Here is a 15462-nt window from a genome sequence, read left to right on the forward strand (position 1 = left end):
GAGGAGGTGGTGGGCTTGGTGCTTTAATGTGTTCCTTCTGGTTAAATCTTCAAAAACCTGGTTCCAAATTAGGAAGCAGCTCCTAGAAAAACCATGTAAAGCTTTGCGCTCTCATTTCACAATTGGCAGCATTTGGAATCATAGAGTCACTTAGGTTGAAAAGGACCTCTAAGACCATTGAATCCAACCATTAACCTAATACTGCCAAGTCCACTACTAACCCATGTCCCCAAGTGCCACGGCTGTACCTGGAAAAAAAGACCCTTTGGGAGTACAGGTGCCATCTCTGCCTTCTTGAAGAGCCCTGTGGGTGGTTACTGTGAACAGCTCAATGGACTGGTCTTCCTCAGGTAGGAACACACCTTCTTGGTAGCAGGAAACATGACAGCTTTTCGGGAAGCTCAGATGGTTCAGAAGGGGAATTTCCCTTAAAATTTATTCATGATACAGGAGGAACGGCCTTTTACACGGGCACTTCCCCAGACCTTGGTTTCAGTGTGCAGTCACTCAGACTAAGAGGAAGAACTCTGGAGGCACCAGCTCCTTATGTTCCTCTGTAACAAAAAGCGGTGCTGTTACACACAGCCACTGACTCAGAACAGGCTTGTGGCAGGAGCTGGGATAATGACAAGAGATGATAAATTATGATGCTAAACCCACAAGATTACACAGTTTAGGAACAGCCAGATTGTGATGAGTTTCACTCAACAGCAACAAAAAATGCAGATTTTTTTATAGTAATAAGTTATTGTGAGCAGTCCCTTGCTAATTGCTGACTAATTATTGCAACTTGTAAAGTCTGTCTTGGTGCTTGTCCCAAGGTAACTGTTCATAAAAGCTCGTGGGTTAAAACATAGATGTTCCTTTGACTGAATAAAAAGGGTATTCAAAGTAATGCAAAACATACTCCATTACAACTAGTATTTATTAAAAATACAGTGGACAAAAAAAAGCAAGCCTCCAAAAAGTAGTCAGTTCATCAACATATATTACACCATGGCCCACCCAGGACCACTGAAACATACAGCGCTCTCAACTCATTTCTCTCACAAAATGTTCTGTTGACTCATGCTTGGTTCATTACCTATAAATGTGCATAGTTTAAAGACTTGATAATGTAACATGAACATAAAATGGCACCAAAGTCAGTTTGCCCTACACTTCCAGCCACTCTCAAACCAACAAAGTAGTGAAATGTGCGTAAGTAGCAAGATGTGCTTGGTGGTCATGTGTGTACTTCAGTAGTCCCTTGTATGGTCCTGAGTCCTTTGTGTGAGCTTTACAGCATGACAGCAAACTTAGCAGCAGCTAGAGAATCATGTGCCTAAACCATCAGTTTATTACTACTGAGTACATCTAGTTTCCTTTTCACTTTCAAAATTATCTAGAGACTGGGTGAAAGTTTGGGTGCTTTGTGTATGCTGAGTACAGGTAAGCGCTTGTGTACATCAGTTAACAGGTTACACACGTGTTTCCTTTTCCTGGCAATTTGTTTCCATGCTGAGCTAAGGAGACTTTTGTGCTATTCCACAAATGACTTTTGTGCGATTCCACAGATGAACACAGTCTCTTGTATTTGCAAGATCAGGGAGAAATTGTTGGTGCTCAGTACGGCAGTGCTAGGTACTCTCCTGAGAAGCACAGTGATATCAAGGGAGTCAGGACTGTAACACTGAACGTAGGTGTACAAATGTTCATGGAATTTTGGCGTCAAGTTTTCCAGACTCCTTTCCCTTTCAGCTATAGCTGCTATGTCTGTCACTGTATGTGCCTTATCTCCCAGTGACAGTGAGTGAAGAATCAAATTCATTCACTTGCAAAGGAAAAAAATGCCTTTTGTGGTAGCTAGTGTACAAGATTTGTAGTAAAACCTATTGCCTCCTCATCTTAGACCTGTGCTTACTTTAAGTGAGCATGATGGGTGTTGGCAGTGTGGTATGTGCTTTAATAATGCTCACAGTAATTTAACGTTATTTCATGAGAAGCAGCTACTTGCAAAGCTTTTTTTTGTAGAGTCTTTGACCTTATTAGAGCTGTCTTCAACACTGTGCATATGGAGAGGAAGCACCCTGAATCATATGCAACTTCACATAACCCATAAGCAGTAGTAAACTAGTAACACCCTGTTTAAAGCACTTAAATTAACATCTGAAAAGGATCTATCAGTATTAACAAGAATGTTGAGTAATTTCTTATCTAGGACAGTCAATTATCAAAACTATTTAATGTTACATGACAGTGGCCACTGCTCTATTTATGGAGACACTCAAGTGCTCCAAGGCCAGAAGACTTCATGAAAGCAAGTCAGAGAAACATGCAGGAAAACACTCCGGCCAAGGCAAAAGCAATTACCTTACTCTTTCAAGTGGCTACTAGTATTAACTTTGTTTTATCTGTCAGGACTATGCAGGTTGCTGGTTACTAGGAACTGCACCGTAGAATTAAAAAATTTGGAGTCTTCTAGCGTTTGGTGTGACATCTCTTTCTAAAATCAGGGTGAGCTGATACCTACTTCTGTGCACAGCACAATTAAGCCCTTAAGCATGCAAATGCAGGGCATCAATGTATTCCAGTGCTAAGGACAAAATGGCAGAACATGCTTCTAACGTTGTAAAACATGTCTTTCAGATCAGCAAAATAATTCTTTCAAACCTAGAATTCCTGTTTCTGCATCATGTTTTGCAGAGAACTGGGCAGCTGCCATATTCTTTGTTCTTTTGAAAATCATATCGACATATTTCCCACATCCAGGTATCTCTCTTAAAAGGAAAGGCTGGGCCTGTTCAGCCTCCAGAAGAGGTGACAGAGAGGATCTCATCAATATCTATAAGTATTGGAACGGGGGGAGTGCCAAGCAGATGAAGCCAGGCTGTTCTTGGTGATGCTGAACAGTAGAATAAGTGGCAACAGAGAGAAGCTGATGAACAGGAAGTTCCACCTGACTATGAAGAAGAACTACTATGCAGGTGACCGTGCAATGGAACAGATTGCCCAGAGAGGTTGTAGAGGCTTCCTTGCTGAAGATACTGCATTCTGGATGCAGTCCTGTGCAATGTGCTCCAGGATGACCCTGCCTGAGTAGGGAGGTTGGATCAGATGATGCACTGTGGCCTCTTTCAGTCTTAGCCATTCTGAGATCTTTTGATTCTGTGAAGGAAAGCAGTAGCAATGCAAAGGGATGGGAGCTGCCACCTGACCCTGACTGTTCCATGGTTATAATCTCTGCTGTATGGTGAAGTTCCTCAGCTATGTTCTTCTCACTGTCACCTTCTAAATTCAACCAAGGAGGTTAGGAGAACAGGCAGATAGACACAATTCTGAAATCTTAATCCTTGTCTTAAAAATAGTTGCCAAATAACAGCACTTTCAGCGCTTGCTTTATTTCCAGAGCTCACAGTTGCATGGTGTGATTACAGCAGGTGTCAGTATTTCACAGCACAAAGGAAAAAAAGTCCACCAAAACTCAAACCAAAAACCTCTGTGGTATAAACACGCATCTTTCCTCAAGCTCATTGTGAGGACACTGAAATGGAGGCATTGGCAGAGCAGAGAAATTTGTCCTCTAGAAAACACATATGGTTTTTAACCGGGATAAGTGGCTTCACTGGTCACCCAGCAGTAAGCTGACAGAGTAAGGCAATACTGGAGTCATGGGGTTGCTGTACTGTATATCTGCTGATGTCTCCAAGCCCACCAGATGAGAAAAAGTAGTTCTGTAAGAGGCTGAACATGAGCAGTGGTCATTTGGAGGGCTGGAGGTATCTGGATATTACCTAGACCCTTGAGAAGTCTCCCCTCTGCCCACCTGTTTTACTAAGCAACTTCACATCTTCGATGACAATGTCATGAGTAACTGCTTTGCACATGTCATACACTGTCAGGGCAGCCAGGCTGGCAGCTGTCAGAGCTTCCATCTCCACACCTGTCCTCCCCCAGGTCTGACAGGAGCTGCGAATCACCACTGCATATCTAGCCTCATCCAGACTCAGAGACACCTCAACATGGTAGAGCGGGATGTTGTGACACAATGGGATCAACTGGCTGGTCAGCTTGGCTCCCTGAATTCCTGCAATCTGGGCTACTGCCAGCACATCCCCTTTCTTCACCTGGTTTTGCCTCACCATCCCAAATGCCTTCTCACCCAGCAGGACCACAGCACCAGCAACAGCACTTCTTCTTGAATCTGGCTTCCCTCCAACATCGACCATTGTGGCCCGTCCTTCCTCATCAGTGTGAGTCAAGTTGTCAGAGGCACGAGGTACCTTGGTGCAAGATCCCAAATCCATGGTATAGAATTCCGATCCTGAACTTGCCTCTTTGGACTGACAGTCCCCAGAAACTTGGCCAACAAGAGAAGTGTCAAGGCACTTTGTATCAAATGTGGAGCTTGAGTCCTTCTGGAAGACACAGTAGCCTCTGAGCTGGGTTTGTAGAATTCCTGTTATGTGCCACTGTTGCTCTGGGTGAGATCTTGGCAGGAAAAGTTGTCCTGTAAGCTTATTTTTCATTAATGCTTTCCCCTTTTGTCTGGGTAAACTTGCTCTCAAAGTCAGCCAATGGCTAAATGTGTGGCCCCACTGTTTTGAATTTGAGGGATTCTGTAGGGCATCTTGGCATAGTGGGAATGACATCAATGTAGGCTCTGGGGAAAAACACCAAAAAGTAACATGAGAATATATCTAACTAACTGGAAAGCTAAGCTGTCTGTAGCAGGTGAGAACCCTGTAAGAGCACTGCTTGGGACTTCCTGTGATGCAAAAACCTCAATAAGCCTGCAAACATCTACTTTTTTCCTCAAGCTTTCTCTTCCCTCTCATCAGTTAGTTCCTGCCTTTCCTGGTTTGCTACTACAGTCCTCAGGACTCAAAACACTCATTTCAAGGTCCCTGAAAAGAAGAAACAATTTACTTTCAAAAAGTATTAACACCGTTTGAGAAACAACAGCCCAGAAACCTTATAGCAACATCACTTCTGAAGAAAAGTGAGTCACAGCATCATTTGAGATCATCATAGCACCAGACTTCTTTCGAAAGCCTGGCAGCGTTAATAGGAAATTCTTACATTCAGCTTCTCAACTCTGCCTTTCCAAACACCTCCCTCCCCGCACAGGCGGCTGCACTTCCGCCTTTCATCTCCTTCTGCAGGGAAGGGTCATGCCAGCACTTGAGGACAGCAGGGACCAGAAGCACTGCATCTGCAACTGCACTGTCTACAAGCTCAGAGGGTGATGGGAACCTCTCATTACTGCCAGTTCTTAACACGTTAATGACAGCTGAAGTTTAAGCACTGGGAAAACCATACTCCCCTCATTGACAGACAGATTTTAAATCTACTCAGAAGTATGTTCCAAGTCGAGCTGGCAGAGCTCCTAGCTGGCAGAGAGGGAGTAGGCCCTCCTGCCCCTTTTCACCATTTAATCCCTTGGTTTTGGCATTTGCATTGGGCTAAATGCCAAGTGTGAAGACAGAAGGAGTCTTTTTCACATAAAAGTGAATAAAATGTTCTGTAAGTAAAGAAAGCAGTATAGAGGTAAGTGGCTAAGCTCCAGTTTAACAGCCTCATTGATAAGCATGTTTCTCTTTTTCTGAAGCTCCTGCTCTCTCTGTTCTGAGAAACATGGAATTAGGAATTTTGTTCAATAACCTCCTTTGGTAGCTCTGGTATTTGGGGACTCCCTTTTCTACCTATCCACAGGTGCATCAAAATAGCTTCCCGACCCCTCTGCACATTGCTGAGCTACCTCTGCTGCCCAGACCTACAGGTATTGCCTTGGATTGTCCACATGCCAGACATAGCATGGATAAGGTTCTGGTTGTGCCCCCTGTCCCCCTCCTTTTTTAAGAACAAACCAACCAATCTCCTTTTAGCCTCTGCCAAAACAAGACTAATGTACTTAGGACCTTTTTCATCCAGAGTACTCTCCAAACATTCAAAGTACCCATTCCTGAAGGTTAAATCAGCCATTCATTTATTTTTTTTTAATCACTGCAATAATTTTAGTTCAGACAAAGGCCCTTTTTGTTCTACAGCTGATGGCTTATCCACTAAAATTAAGATTTCTGTGAGTTTTGAGGTAATGTATTTACCTTCAGAGTAATTAAAGTGACATAAATGGACTGAGTGTAACATTGCTCTGCTTTAGAAAATCACAGAAAATTTTGCTTATTGCTCCTTTCTTTCTCTTTCTCTTCATAGTGGGACCTAACCTTAATATTCCCTTAAAAATTCTGAATGAAAAGTACTTCTGGATTCCCTGATTAAAGCTGAAGCTAAACCACCAGTAAGGCATCTTGTCGTCAGAAGAAGCTGAACTGCAAAGGCAGACAAGGACTTCCTTCCACAGGGTAAGCACACATGGGTTGGAGCAGGGAAGAGAAGCACTGTTTGCTCAAGTAGAGTGATAAGTAAACAGACAGTAGGCAGTAATACATGCAAAGCATCTGAACTTTTTCTAACAACCTACACTTCTTGAAGTTGAACCTAGTCATGTCTATTTTCACCCAAACTGCTCGCATACCTATAAAAACATAGATAATGGTTTTTCTGTATAACATTATACCAAAACCATCTGACAAATCCCATCTCCTTATATTCTCTTACTGCACCTGAAGTTTAATTGTGTTAGCTTCCAACTAGCATAATTCCAGGGGCAGAAAAGAAGGCAGGAGGTACTTAAATTAATGAGGAAATTCCCATAACTGAAATAAACCCATGAGGAGAACAACCTGCCAAAAGGAATATTTTGGTTAAGGGAAATAGGATACAAACCATATAGCAAAGGATCAGACAACAGCAGTGCAGGGAAGATGCCAGGTTTGGCTTACTGGGCCTAGCAAAACCAGTTAGTGATTTCCACAGCATTCACTAAATTTCATTAAATTAATTCCATGCACACACTCCCCCACTGACTGCTTGCACGCCAGTATTATTTGAAGTTTGTAAGTAATTCAAAACACAATTAGGAAATCTCCTAATTATTCCCCATGTGTCACAGTGGGACACTCTCCACTCATCTCCAGCTCTTCATAGATGCGGTGACTGCCAGCAGTCAGTCTCAAAGGGATATGGAACAGCTAAGGGAGAAAGACCTGGACAGGCTGCCTCTTTCAGTGTATGTCAGACAATGTTAAAGCACTTTTCAGGAGGAAATGGGACGGATCTGATCTGTAGACATCCAAACATTGCTATGAATGCTAACTTTGGAGTGTGTGAATCCTTCTAAAGGCATCTTGAAAAATTATGTAGGACCCAGAGAGCTGTCAAAAGTATAATATAGTATTTTTCATCTTAAGAAAACCAGAATTTTTCTCCTAATGCAGCTAACACTTGAAACAAAGCGTTCTCCTTCCCATTTTCCTGGAACACAGTGCAGCAGTGGCCAAATCAAAAGAGCAAAAGCCAACTCAGAGACAATCTTCTACCACTCACCATGGAAAATGATGGTCCTTTTAAGGGGGGCACCAAGTGAAATATATTCCCAGTGAAGAAAAGTACCCAAGGGTACTTTTTTAAAACTTGTGTTTTAAGCTGCCCAGCAGTTAACCTACTCCTAAACATCAGTGGGAGGATGAGAGTTTGGATTTGAAACATAATGTTCATCTCTTCCACCCTTGCTGCTTTTGGTTTTTTTGTCCCTTACTCATAAGGAACAACAGAACATCTTGCAATTAATCTCACAGTGCTAACTCCTGTAACCATTTCTTAAGGTCTTTGGGAAGATAGCTATCTTACCAAACAGGAAAACATAGGCATAGAGGAGGTAAAATCACACTGAAGGAGTTATAAAAAATCACTAAGAGAACCTCAGCAGTGCTACATCACTCATAAACAGAGCTTCAGGCAGAAGGGAGAGTTAGCAAACATCTTCAAGAGATACAAGAAGGAGCAGAAAAGCTCTTGGTCCACAGGGGTTTCACAGTTATATTTTAAGACTTTGCAGTAGTAAGAGGTAATTTCAAAAGAACAAAGCCCCACAGTTCAGATTCTGAAGTAATGAAGTAATGAGGTGGGAACACTTGCATCAGGTTGCTGGCTCTATATATTATAAGCAAAGTTGAATTTCTTTATTGAGTGATAAAAGTCCATCCTGCATCCTTTATATCTATGTGGCAATATGGTCAAAATTCACCCCAAACTGTCTTATAAGTTACTATACTATTCTTATGAAGTACAAAGGAAGCTGATAGGAAATAAAGTAGGAAAGCTAATTATCCCTTTGGAAAATGTAATGAACTTTCATAATTTGAGAAAACAAAACCAGTGCTGTCAATTAGAAGACTGGATAAGGCTTGGTAGCGACATTAAACCTTTCCTTCTCTCTCACTTCAGCATGTTAACCACAACTGCCTTTTAAGAAGCCCATTTCTTTGCCTAAACCTAAGCCAGAATCAAACACAAGATAGACTTAGAAGCCTAATCTATTCTGCTTTCCCAAAGACAGAAACCGAACAAAATCATTTTATGTTTTTTACGTACTGATTTGTCACCCACCAATCAGGATCATTGGCCGGTTTTTCATCTGGGAAATGTTAAACATGCCTAGAAATAAAATAAGGAACACATAAAAATCCTGGCTTTTTAGTTGTTAAGTCATGCATCTGGTTTACATATTTAGTTTTCTATTCTTCACAGTGCAACCTGCATGCTAGGAAAAACAAAGCTCAATAAAGACTAAGGGAACTGGAAGAGGGGAATCTAGTCTGGTATTATTTAAAACCATAGTTGCCAGAGTCTCCAGGCATCCAGCTGCTATGGGTCTATCACACCATAGAACCCTTTCCCAGACAGTTTTCCATAATGTGAACTACAGTCTACCTACTATAGAATTCAAAGAACTTGAGACTATCTTGTTTCTCAACAATACTATTTGACTGTACTAGTTCAATAGAGAAGTTGCTAATAAGTGTTCCAGTTCAAAGAAGTTCAGTCACAGAAGGTCCCAGGGACAATACTAAGATTAACAAAAACTGGAAGAAGACAGTGTCAGGTAAACGCTGCTGATGGCAAAATGCCGTTAGTACACTCTTCCCCACCCAACCCCTGCTTTCATAAATAAATGGTCTAAAACTAAAGGAACCAAGCCCTCCACCCCTTCCCTTGTGTTTACAAGGCACTATTTTATCAGACCAATGTACTTTTCAAGTTAATTGACGCTCAGATTTAAAGGCTACCTTTAAATTTGTTTTACACATTATGAAAAAAGGGGAAAAACAACTGTTATTAATCTGTAAGAATGTGCAAGAAAACAAAAGGGCCAAAGCATGTTTTTAGTGTAAAGGGGACTAATCCATGATGATAAAGCCAATTCATGTACAAGAGGTCAGCATTCCCAGCTGCAGCCAGATTACAAAAATACAGTTAGGTTCAAGATGTGACTGTTTATATTAATATAAATTCAGAGAAGACTAATACGGCCTGAGAATGTGACTGCATCATCATGGACCTTGTGTACCTTCTGCAGAGTACTACATGAGTGCCTACAAACTTCTGCATACTTGGATCGACAGCTCAATTTAGCTTTAGCACTTCTTTTACTGTAAACTAATTTTAAGAAATAAAGTGATCCAGTACAACTGCTTAGCTTTACACTTTGCTGTTGTCATCATGAGCATCATTTTGAGGACAAAAGTCAAAATCTTTCTGACAGTCTGGATTCTAACTCACATGGAAGGTTATGAGTACCAGGACATTTTTTTCCCTAGTCACTGTTGTTATTTCTCAGTTACAACAAACATACCAGCATGCTGTTTCTTTTTTCTGCCCACTGCTGCTCCAATGATTTGAACCAACTCTTCCTCTGAGGCACCAGACCGTAGGTGATCCCTCAAGGACACTTCTGAATTCCCAAAAAGGCACACCTGCAGCCAACCCAAGGAAACAGAAGCCAAGAAATGAGAAAGAATAAAATAAATTACTTTTACAAGTATTTTGTACTAACCTCAGAGTCAAGAGCTTTGAAGAGGCGTACCCCATTGAAGGGAACATTTATGGAGATTGTTTTCTTTATCTCTCCTCATGTGCACACACAGACTGCCTGGGATGTTTATGCAACCTAAGCTCATTGGACCTTCAGGCTGCCTCGGTCATCTGACATTCAGCAGCAGCACAGCTGTTGTCAATATCAGGTGACAATACATAAGTGCCAATTTTTAATTGAAAACTTTAATTTTCCCCCAGAAACTGCCAGTTTCAACGTGGCAGGAAATGGTTATCCTCCCCTTTCTAGAATCATTGAGCAAATGTACAGGCTGCTCTTGAAGGAGAAGAGTTGCAAGATGTTTGGGAAACAAGACATGATCCTTGTGGAACGCAAAAGCCAAGCCCTCACAGCTGCTTGGATCCTTTTTAATGAGAAATCATCTGCTTGTCACATGTTTAAGATGATTTTGAATCAAAGATTAGAATAAATGTTTATATTTACTAGTCTTGCAACCATGTTTTACAACTGCAGTTAACTATGGTAGCAAAACAGAGAAACCAAAAAAAAGTGATGTAACATCTCCCTAACAGCTTGACAAGATGGAACAAGAACATATACAGGATAAATAAAGAGGAATTAGCTGGTATTAATTATGTGTCTTTACATCCCAGCTACTTTTATGGGATGCATTTCAACACTATTTTCACTGCATGAAAGCAAAGAGAGTCCTGTTTCACTACCAACTTTTAGGTTCCCATCTGCTGTTATCCTCAGCCGATTGCAGGATCCACAGAAGTGCTCTGACATGGAGGTGATAAAGCTGATTTGTCCCTGGAAATGTGGCACCTTATAACTCTAAAGAAATCGAGAGGAGAAAAAAAGAAGAATCAAACATAGACTCTTAATTTTTAAAGCTCCACTTGTCCAAAGACTGGAAGACATTTTTAACATAGATTTTCTGTAGTTCTAAAGTCATATGAAAGAAACAAAAAAACAATTTCATCGGGGTTCCAGTCTATTCTGCCCTGTTCCTGGAAATTTCCAAACTTGTTAAATGTTTGCACTTGTAGTTATCAACTAACAGGTGATGCCAGTAAGCAGCATAACACTCAGGCAGCAGCCATGAGCTAGAAATCATCCATGTGACACTATACACTCTAAAGCATTAGTTATTTCACTGAACAGCTGTTTCATGAGCCACGTTAATGTGCAGTCATAGACAGACAAAAGTTTCAAAAGGTGTAAATACAGGATATAGGCCTGCCAATTCTTTATATCTGACCAAGGCATCTAGGAAACACATTGTATTTGTAAAGGTAAAAACTATGACTAGCATTTATTGAGTGTCAAACCACATGCAGGCAGTCTGACTAAAACCCCAGATCAATGCTGAACTTGGGAGAATTTGGGGATCTGGGGCAGGGAAAGAATGGGGGCATGTTTCACATGTTCTTTGTCCAACCCCACCTTGGCTGTGCTGGAAGTTTCACAGGGTAATCTCTCCAATTCAGGCCATCGCTGTTTAATTGTATCAAGCATTTCCTTGTAGCTCACCATCTTCTTGAAGTTCCATTTATTGCCTAGAATTAACAAAATCAGTGTAACTTCAGACTGCAGCTTTTATTTTTTTAATTAGCAGAGAACCACCTTCACATTCTCCACAAATCTCATTTTTCCCTGTAGGAGTGCCAGCCCAAACTAATTCTGCTACTAATTGTTCTCCAGCTCACGGAAGAAGATAAGCTGCAAAAAAGAGAACTTCTGGCAATTTCGAATTCACCAAAAGAGCTTCACAAAACTTCCAGAGACAAGTCCATGGGGCGAATAACCACCAATCAGATTCACCTCTGCCTAAGGCACACTCCACACCATGAAGAATCTCAAAGCAGGAGTACTTACCATCAAAGGGCATGTATTCTATGAACCGCACATCAAGGGGCAGGTCCTTTGTAAAATCTACAAAGTCCAGCAGTTCATCCTCATTCAAGCCTCGCATCACCACACAGTTTACCTGCAGGTAAAGCAGACACCTGAAATTAGTGAGCAGAGTACTTCCCACTTACACAAGGTTTCACAGTCCTTGCGGAAGGTAACATAGATAGAAATAATTGGTTTTTTTTAAATAAAAATTATGAGAGAAATTGGCAGGATTGTAATGACATGGATGATAATTTCTGCCTAATTAGTCTAGGTTTTTGCTCCAACCTAATTAAAGTTGTTAAATGCCTTGCTAAATGGAAAACTAATAAAAAAGCTAGGTAACACAAGCATTGTCTTACCTACCTAAGGTATGGCAGCTTTTACTGTTTAAAAGGACGACGCCACTCCCCAGTCCTACACTTCCATAAAAGTATGGCTTCCATAAAAGAAACGGCAAGTCACCTTCTATAACACTCTCTATGGCAGATCATAGGCAAATTCCCTGAACTGGGAAGCGTTCACAGCATATGCTATAGCTACAGGCTGCAGGATGACTAGCTCTTCCTCCAAAAATGAGGTTAACACTGAGTTTTTCCACACATTCCTCATAAACAATATTTACATTGGAGCCTCCGGTCCTCTGTTTTATCTGAAGAACAACAGATAGCTGTGGAGTTGCTAACACTCCTGTTAGCAAGGCAGCCTTCTATGTCCAAACACCCTGCATCACAGTACTTAAGTCCTTTCAGAAAAGCCTAAAACCAAGTTTAATTTTAAATGTTTTTCACAGCTCTATACCTCAACCACTTACACATAATAGAATTTCCAAAGCACTCAGGAAACAGAAGGGACCCCCAGCTGCAGAACTGCAAATAGCTGACTTAGGGTGGGATTTCATGTTACAGTGAAATTGGTCTACCTGCACCCTCAAAGGAGGACTCAATTTCCCTTGCTCTCACATGGGCACTCATAATAGTCTGCTGTAAGAAGCTAAAGGAGATAAACCAGGAGAAAATCTCTTTTTGCAGGGTAATTCCTGCCTGTTAACTCCCCTGGCCGGGTTCACAGCTGGCTCAGTGTCAATTCAATAGAGAGGGTAGGAGGAGGCAAATACAGAGCAGAACCATCCTGTAGCCTGCTGCAAGGCAATCAATAGACTGAGGCAGTATGAACCTGTACCCTCAGCTGCACGAGGAAATGAGTTTCCCTTGTTACTTCTTGGTGTGATCTTCAGTCTACTAAATTTTTTCTTCAGTTTTACAAGAAATTATTCATGGGGTGGAATGCAATAAATTCCTCATCAGGTGAACTGTATGTATGGTAAAACATAACAGTTTCAGCGAAAATAAATTCTGGCTTTACCTTAACAGGGCGATAGCCAAGTTCAGTGGCTTTGTGGATTCCTTCCATTACCTTGTGAAAGCCTAAAATACAAAAAGAATGAAAAATAATTTTCCTTGTTTAAAACCAGAATGCAAAAGGAGTTTATTAAGTAGAAGACAAAGAGATGACACATAAAACCAATCTGATTCAGTAGACAGGGCTGCAAGTAGGAAGAGCTGCAAATAAATAGACTTCAATTATATATACACCCCACCCTCACAACTCCCAAAGACTACCACTGTTACTGTACTCACGTCACTGAGATCAGTATTTAACTGGTATTTGAGTAATCAACAATATTTGTATGGTTTTTTTGCATCTTTGGATAGCCATGTATTATTAGCATAATACATTCTCCACTTCCCCAGCTTTCCCCCCCAGCTTTCCTTCTGTTACGTTCTTCTTAAAGGAAGTGGAAAGAATTTATGAACTACCTCCAGATGCAATGAAGAAAGAATAATAAATTAATGTTTATTTTATAGTAATGGCTTGTGTCTTTGCTGCAATGGCAGAATCTCACTGTTCTGAATCAGTTAGTAATATTGCTAAGTGAATTTTAAAAGGATTTTTATAAAGTGTATATGGAGTGGAGTGGGTTTAGGAACAAACAAAAGCCCCTTGATTCCCTGTTCAACCCTGGCTACAGATGTAATTGGCTTCCCAAAGCTATTGATTATCCATTAGTCTGAAGATCACAGGCAGCACTTTACAGGATCATAATTTTATGACTAAACATGGGAAATTAGTGAGCAAAACATGGCAGGGATTAGAGCATTTAGGAAAGAAATTCAGATGGCCTCTGATCCTCAAAAACAAATGAAAGAGGTCGAAAACTACAGTGACATCAAGGAATGAAGTGCCCAGCTTCATCCTACCGTTTGGTGGCCTACACCTTTCAGCTTCTCTCAAACACAAAAAATATATTTGACTCAGGGGAAGTATCTTTGCCCCTACATTTACCTCTTAAAGTTGGAAGAAAAATAAAGCAACAATGCAGTTTTGAAATTCCAAAGTCCTTTAGGAGAGCCTCTTAATTATCTCATTCAAACCACCCCTTCTGTCAACTTTGTGTAAAGTTAAGACCTTTCACAAAAATATCATTTTAGACTTGACATATTATTCCTTCCCTGACACACTCACCAAGTGGTGGAGAACAAAGGTGAATAGTAGCAAGAACAAGACAGCAAACTACCGAGCTCTGAGTGCACAGTGGGTGTGCTCAGCTGTCAGCACCGTGTTCATGAATGTCTCTTCTACCCTGCCAGGTTCTAGACTAAGTTCCGTTCCCATTCTGCACATGAAACTCAAGTGTGAGAGACCAGACACTGCATGAGACTAAGCTCCTTCTTCCAAAGCTGCAGTCTTCAATAGCAAAATACTTCACACATGCTAGTAAAAGGGCAAAATGTTCCAGAAGTTTGTGTTGACCACCCCTGTGCTGTTCCTAGTCATATGTTTTTCTGCATAGGTCCATCACCCACCTTTCCCTATCTATTATCTACTGGAGACTCAGAATCTCTAGTGAAGAGATCATACCTTCCTTAGTCTGTAGGTATTTAGCAGAAATAAGCAATAAACCAACAGTATTCTGTGCATACTTAATATTGGATGAGTTTAAAGTCAGGGAAAAAAAAAGGAGAGAGACAAATATTTCACTTAACTGCTCTCTGGCTGGTAAAGACATTATAAAGCGTGGGCACAGGAAAGTAGACGATATAATTGTTTTATAAGCCAGTCCTAATGCTAGTCCTGGCTGCAAAACGAGAGGTGAAGAGCACAGAGAAGACAGTGAAGTAACTCTTGCAAGCAACTGTTTGAAGTTACGACTTGTCACCCTTCTCAATCATCACCTACTTGTGCATGTGCCCAGAAAGTTTGCAGCACCTGTGGTAGATCTCATTCCAATTAAGCAAGTTTGCAGGCAGAATGTGGCAACAGACATAATGATACACTGCTGTAAGCACAATCCAGAGCCACGAATGGGATCAAAAGTCTCTGCAACTGCTCAGAAAATTTTACATGTAACCTCGGGATTGCAGAAAGGTGAAACTGAACATAACTAAAAAGGCCAGAAGCAACCACTGGCAAGCAACAGACAAAAACTCCACATGTTTGAAACCTCTCATGCTTGGGCTCAGCTCACTGCAGAGGTATTGAATAGGATTACATCTTGCAATGCATCTAACTCAGTGACCTTCCCAGGTCTGCCTCTTACCTCCTGCCGTGCTAGCACATGAGTG

At 41.1% G+C, this 15462-nt stretch overlaps 1 protein-coding gene across 4 annotated transcripts in view; it reads right to left on the reverse strand.

Annotated features, from left to right (window-relative positions):
* Positions 1–907: 907 nt before the first annotated feature.
* Positions 908–15462, reverse strand: part of MOCS1 (molybdenum cofactor synthesis 1) — a 31258-nt gene continuing 16703 nt past the window's right edge. For 2 of the 4 annotated variants that reach the window (XM_051782892.1, XM_051782890.1), the window contains 7 exons: positions 13202–13263; positions 11819–11930; positions 11387–11499; positions 10664–10774; positions 9737–9857; positions 8491–8538; positions 908–4642 (listed from right to left, as the gene is read on the reverse strand). In XM_051782892.1, the coding sequence (XP_051638852.1) occupies positions 3774–4642; positions 8491–8538; positions 9737–9857; positions 10664–10774; positions 11387–11499; positions 11819–11930; positions 13202–13263 (1436 nt within the window). In that variant the 3' untranslated portion in view covers positions 908–3773. Of the gene's footprint in view, positions 4643–8475; positions 8539–9736; positions 9858–10663; positions 10775–11386; positions 11500–11818; positions 11931–13201; positions 13264–15462 lie in introns of all 4 variants that reach the window. The other 2 variants (XM_051782893.1, XM_051782891.1) reach the window with 2 other exon arrangements.

This window comes from Manacus candei, unplaced genomic scaffold (assembly GCF_025592945.1).
Source record: "Manacus candei isolate 608988 ecotype Guabito, Panama unplaced genomic scaffold, ASM2559294v1 h1tg000017l, whole genome shotgun sequence".
In the NCBI taxonomy this organism is placed as follows: domain Eukaryota; kingdom Metazoa; phylum Chordata; class Aves; order Passeriformes; family Pipridae; genus Manacus; species Manacus candei.